A 6,000-nucleotide genomic window follows, 5' to 3' on the forward strand; every position below is an offset into this window, starting at 1 on the left:
AATGGATCATGTACCAGGTGTTAGACTTTGGTGTAAATGGTATGGTGGCACCTTAGGCAGGACATGGGTCATCTTACCATAAAATAGCAGAGAACCCATTGCGTAAGGTTGATGTTAAGGAGGGAGTAATAATTGGGAATTAGGGAAAAGTTTAAAGTGTGTCTATAGTTTTAAACATGGTCGTAATTACATTTTTACCTCTATTTTTGCAGTCTGTTATGCTAGACTTTGCCTTTTTTTAACTACAGTCCAGAAAAATATCCTGCTCATGCATGAGCTTGTCAGACACCTCTGTATATGTGCTTGCTGCAAAGTCTCTGGCAGGCATTCATATAAGAGCAATCATTTTTGCAAATGTGCTGCTGATGGTCACCTATGGTATCTAGACAGTCCAAAGTCTTGATAATCATGATTCCAGCATAGGTTGATCGCTGCCTATCGCAACAGTCCAAGTGAGATTTCCTTGACCATGCTGTTTGAAGGATTGTAACATTGAAGGCCTTAAAAGTAGCAGTGTAGTCTCCCATTGCAGACACTTGTCTGAGCTAATTGCACATCCCTGCTTGCCTATTAGGAATCTCCTACAATCCAAAAAGCAGTTTATCAAAAGGTCTCTTGTGGATTATACCAGATACTTGGTAGCCCTAATACCAGCCCATGTCCTACAAATGGTTGGCTTTCTTGTCCTTCATTTGCTTGTTTGGCTTTCCTTCCCTTGTTGGTCCTTCTTCCTGAGCCTAGCTTCTTTACCATCTATCTTTGAATGACTTATGCTTTCACTGCTCACGTTCAGTGAATAACACCTTTCTTCAAGCACTCAGTGAATGCATGCTGGTTTTCTTCCTTTCTCCCTCATATGCGGTTAACACTCAAACACACCCATTTCCCTACCCTCTAAGCTCAGTGTTGCAAGCCCAATACCCACCACCAAGTTCATCAGTTGTTTCCTCACTAGCTTTATTAAAAATGTATGTTCTCCCACCCTTTACAGTTACATGTTTTATCCGGTATTTCAGGTGCCTGGCAGCTATATTGCAGCCGGCCGCTCCATTTTTAAAAACACTCTTGAAACAGTAAACCTACAAAATAGTGGCCATCATGACCGGTATGCATGCAGGTTTGTCATCCTTTATCCCCCACCATCCTTTACCTTACCCTAGTTTTTCACACTGCCTTTGTCGCCTCTTCAGGCACCCTGTTTTTTGCTTCCTGAGAGTTTGGTATATTAATACGCCCCTGTTTTGTATTGAAAAATGGTTAGCAGCAGATTTATTGATGGTGATGTGTGATTTTATGTTGAGACTTCAGATTTGTAGAGTTGTACACACCAGGCGTTCAGGGGGTGAAATGAAGTGTACGTTTGAATGGTGGTTAGCTAAGTGTGCTGTTATTGTGTTGCTAACGTGTTTACATTTAATGCTGTAAATAAATGGGCACTGGTCCTTCCAAGGTCCTAGTCTTTGAATTGCAGGGGGAAGCTGCTAAATTGGATAAAGCTCAGTGCTGGTGAGGGACACTATGTTGGGGCGACTACCTAGTCAAGTGGACGTGTAAGGTAGACTGTTTTAACATGTAATTTCTGTGTTATTCGAGGACAGTGATCTAATGCTTTTTCTCTTTTGCAGCTGAACCCCTGCCTCTGATGGACCTCTGTCGGAGGTCTGTGCGCCTTGCTCTGGGAAAAGACAGACTGAGCGAAATCCATAGCCTTCCACTGCCTGCCTCTCTGAAGGGCTATTTGCTGTACCAGTGACCATGGGATTGGCATGGCTCTGTGCTCACAATGTGGACTTATCTAGCACTCACAGCCAGAGTTGTGCCCTTAACTCCTGTAACCGACTCTGCTGCTGAGGTCCTCGTCCTGCCTGAGAAGTACAGCCAACTGAAGGGCTTTAAATTTCTTCTGTCCAGCATGTTCCAAGTATTAGAAGGTTCTTTTGGTGGAAGTAATGTTTCTGCTCATAGTTCCAATTAAGCTTGTGCCACCCTTTTTGTAAGGCGAGTGGATCAAGAGGATGCAGAATATTGATGCAAATCATATGGTAATGCTTTCTTTAGTTGGAGTACGGACGGCTGTAGGTACCGGGGACTGTAATGAGGGAGTTTTGTGATCTGATCATGGGAGCTCTGGCATCAACGCCGCATACCACCATTTTTAACCTGGTTTTATGCAGATGCTTCAATTGATTCAGTGCTTCTAACGTGGCAGCTTTTTTGTTTGAGGAAAGTAATTTATTCAGGATGAAGGTCTTGTTTCTATGTACTATTTGGTTATGTCTTTTGCTTGTTTTATCTGTCATCCCACAACATAACACTAAGCCTGGGGTGAGGACAGTTATTGCTCTTATATTTCTCAGCTTTGCGTTGCAGAACGTGAAAAAATAAGAAGGGCACCCTGGTTGGGAGAACTTGCTCCTCACCCGCACAGATCATGTGCAATAGTGACTTTAAATTCGATCCAACTAGAATGCTTTTACCTGGAAAATCCGCCATCCTGCAGGTGCACTCTAGAGTAGACCTTTATGGCTAGGGTTGAAGTCAGTGCTGCTTTGCTGATGAGAAGATACGATATAGTAATTCTTGCAGGATGTGAGCCTTCAATGCCGCACTTTATACTTTTGGAATTCTGGGGAATAGTTGCCATCACCTTTGAGTAGGGCAGGGGGGAAAGAAAAGTTTCAGCTATAACCCATTTTTGCTGATCAAGAATTTGTGCGCCTTTTTAGGAATGCAGGTGAAGTGACATGAACTGATCCATATACTTTCCCTAGCCCAACACAGATGTGTATTCTCAATGCCAAATGAAATTGGCATTGGTACAGTCTCATCCTCGACATCCTTGCTGCGTTTTTTTTTTTTGGTCTGTTATTAATGAAGTACAAGGTCTGTGCGGAACCACGTTCTGCAGCCTATTTCCGATACAGCCTCAAGCTGTATTCTTGAAATTGCACCAGCCTTGTAGGTGCACCGCATTAGACTCCTGGCTGCGCTGAGATCTGTATCTTTTCTGTTACACAGCGCCAATTGGTTTGGCCTTGCTGGACTGGGCTCCCTAACAGGTTCTCCCCTCTAACCTTACCCCGTTTTACATTGCACATTTTTGTCTGGGACTTTGTCACAAAGGTACCATTGTTGGATGAGTCTATCAAATTGTTTAATATATGTTGAATTGTGAGTTTGTATGTTATTGCCTGCTTCTTGGTACCAATTTTTTTAATATGAAGTATATTTTTAAACGCACAGTGGTCCCAAGAAATTTGTTATTAGGACGTTGTCCCTTCTCTGTTCACTTTTAGAAAGGTTTTATGCTTTTGAGAAGGAGGGGAGGTTGGAGGGCCCTTCCTGGTAGCATGGGATGCCTAAATAGTTGTAACAGGACTATTGAGATTACTGGACACTCTTGCCTTTTTAATGCAAGTGGTCTTCCGCCACTGCTAAAGTGGGCACAGGTCCCCCAAACTCTTGTCTTCTTCCAGAACTGTTTGTTGCTTGTACAGTTTTAAAAAAATGTCTTTCTACCTTATTCCTGTAGATAATGTTAATTTACCTAATAAAGAAATAAAAGTTTATTAAATATTGATTTCTTTTGTCAGCTGTTTGTAGCTTAAACTTTCAAACTTCAATTCCACCTCTGTTTTGAGTTTCAGCTTCTCAACTTTTTTTCTTGTGGTTTAAGTTTACAATGTTGGATTCCTAATGAGCGGGCCCTGAAGAATGGCATGTAATTGAACAAAATTAACTATTAGAAATTTTGGACACCTGATTTTTCTAAGTGGCCATGTTAGACTGTGCCCGCTCCCTCCTTCCCCCAGCACCCCCCCCTCTCCCTCCCCACTGGCCATCTCCAGATCAAGCATTACCCCATTACAATACCTTATTTTTAAAGCAGATGCTTTATCTCCCAACCTACCTATTTTTGTTTTACTAATTTGCGCTTTTATTTAGTTTTTCATCGATTTTCTTGAGCCATGCTTTTCTATCACATTCCATAAAAGATGCTTCTTCAGAGAAAATGTCATGCAATTTATAAATTTGTAAAAATACATCTTGGTAGTGTTTCATGTCCTACTTGACATTAAGAACTTGTTCTGAGATACTAGGTGTGCATAAATGCTCTCTGTTTCTGCAACTGTTTGCAACTCGAGAATATTTGGAGTTGCGTGCAATGCATTGTTTTCACTATGAAATGGTTGGCATCAGTCTTAATATTATTTTTTTAATTGCCAGTCAACAGCATTGTAGTTTTCTAAGAAGGTAAGTGTTTCTGCAGGCAATGTGCACCCTGAACTAGGCTTTTATACATGCTGCTGTCACCTTTCTTTTTTTTTTTTTTTGTGTGTGGGAAATGTAGGTGCTAGAGCAAAAGTTAAAAGCGTAAACTACATGCCATGGATAGTATAAATTATCACAATGCCATTTTTTTATCAAATGGCCATATTTCCTTACTAATGAAGTGCTGCCCCTCAAAAGGCCATTTAAAACTATATATCAAATCACAGTAGGATTCAAGACAAGATAAGCTACTTGTGATACACAGGCTATCAATCAGTCTCATTACCTTCCAACACGATCTGATTCAGGTGCCAGCATCCCTGATTCAAGACCAACTGGGTATGCCTTATGATTATTGTAGACTCCTCCCAACGCCGGGAGGAGTACAGTCTGCCCATGAATCTCTGCCCCCTGCTGCTCAATCAGTGGCCAGTGCTGCCACCAACTCAGACGATGACCTCAAGAACACCTATTGCTATGCCCCTTAAGGATGCCCTGACGTCTTCATCTCAGGAGGAAGACTAAGACGGAGAAGCTGAGATTTGTGACTCGTAATCTATCACAAATGAGTGGGATGAGTATCTTATTCAAACGCCTTCCCCCTTCCGGAACCACAACCAACTGACTTTCCACCTGAGGATATTGTCAGATTTCATATTCTCATTGAAAAAGCAGCCACACAGTTTCCCTTACCGATAACAAACCAATCGAATTGCTTCCTCTGATTTTAAAGAACAGGCCAGAAACTTGGTACACGCAATTCCAATCATAGATGATATATATGGGAGGAGGGATTCAAGATAATGAAAACACCAGCTACGTTAGCAGCAGTACTACCGCTCATTGATTAAAAATACAAATCACCAGAAGGATCCCCAGCTTGCTTTATATGGCGTCTGAAACCGGATTTGGTGATTTGCCTAGCAGCTCAACGACAATCCAACAAATCCTTATGCTCCGATAACCACACTTCCTGACATGGAAGGCAGACGACTGGGCAATAATGGGGAAAAAATTCTCCACTATGGCAGCCATGTCGGTCCGAGTAGCTAACTCCCTGGCAGTTCTCTGCAGATATGATTGACAGTTGTGGTCTGACGTCACAAACTTATAATTTTTGCCAGAGGATAAGAGTGGAGGCCAGAAAGATTTAGCAGGAGTGTAAAATGTCAGCATCTGAGATCCTTGATTGTGCGCTGGATATAGTCTCTGTTGGTTTCTGGCAATTGGCAGGCTCCGCAGTTCTTGGGGCTGGTTAAAGGCTACTGCTTTTCTTTCAGAAGTCCAAAGAAAGATCTTGGACATGCCTTATGATGGCAAGACTTTATTCGGTAAGTACATTAATGATGCACTGCTCGCTGTCAAGTCTGACAGTGAAACAGCAAGATCGCTAGGGACCCTCCAGTATAGAGGCATCTTTTCGTGGCGTACAGGGATGCGGAACATACGCTTTTCGAGGTGGACGTCATCAGTGTCCGTTATATTCCGCCTTCCAAAAGCCTTTTCATTCAGGTTTTCAACAGGGGTAAACATAAGTGTGTATATTATTTTGATTTACCTATTATCGGGAGACTTACACACTGGACCAGGAGTTTTTCTCTCCGAATCTCCCGCATTGCCCCTCTTTTGCTGTTTGATAATGTTGTACTCGCCATCCACTATTATATGCATGTGTATTGGATTGGTGTGTGTATATTGCCCTGCTAGCTATTCTAATTTGAGCATGTG

At 42.1% G+C, this 6,000-nt stretch overlaps 1 protein-coding gene across 1 annotated transcript in view; it reads left to right on the plus strand.

Annotated features, from left to right (window-relative positions):
- Positions 1–3,580, plus strand: part of SPSB1 (splA/ryanodine receptor domain and SOCS box containing 1) — an 81,818-nt gene extending 78,238 nt beyond the window's left edge. The window contains exon 3 of the mRNA XM_069241161.1: positions 1,626–3,580. Coding sequence (XP_069097262.1) covers positions 1,626–1,753 — 128 coding nt within the window. The 3' untranslated portion in view covers positions 1,754–3,580. The remainder of the gene's footprint in view (positions 1–1,625) is intronic.
- Positions 3,581–6,000: the final 2,420 nt, after the last annotated feature.

Source organism: Pleurodeles waltl, chromosome 6 (genome assembly GCF_031143425.1).
Source record: "Pleurodeles waltl isolate 20211129_DDA chromosome 6, aPleWal1.hap1.20221129, whole genome shotgun sequence".
NCBI classification, from domain to species: domain Eukaryota; kingdom Metazoa; phylum Chordata; class Amphibia; order Caudata; family Salamandridae; genus Pleurodeles; species Pleurodeles waltl.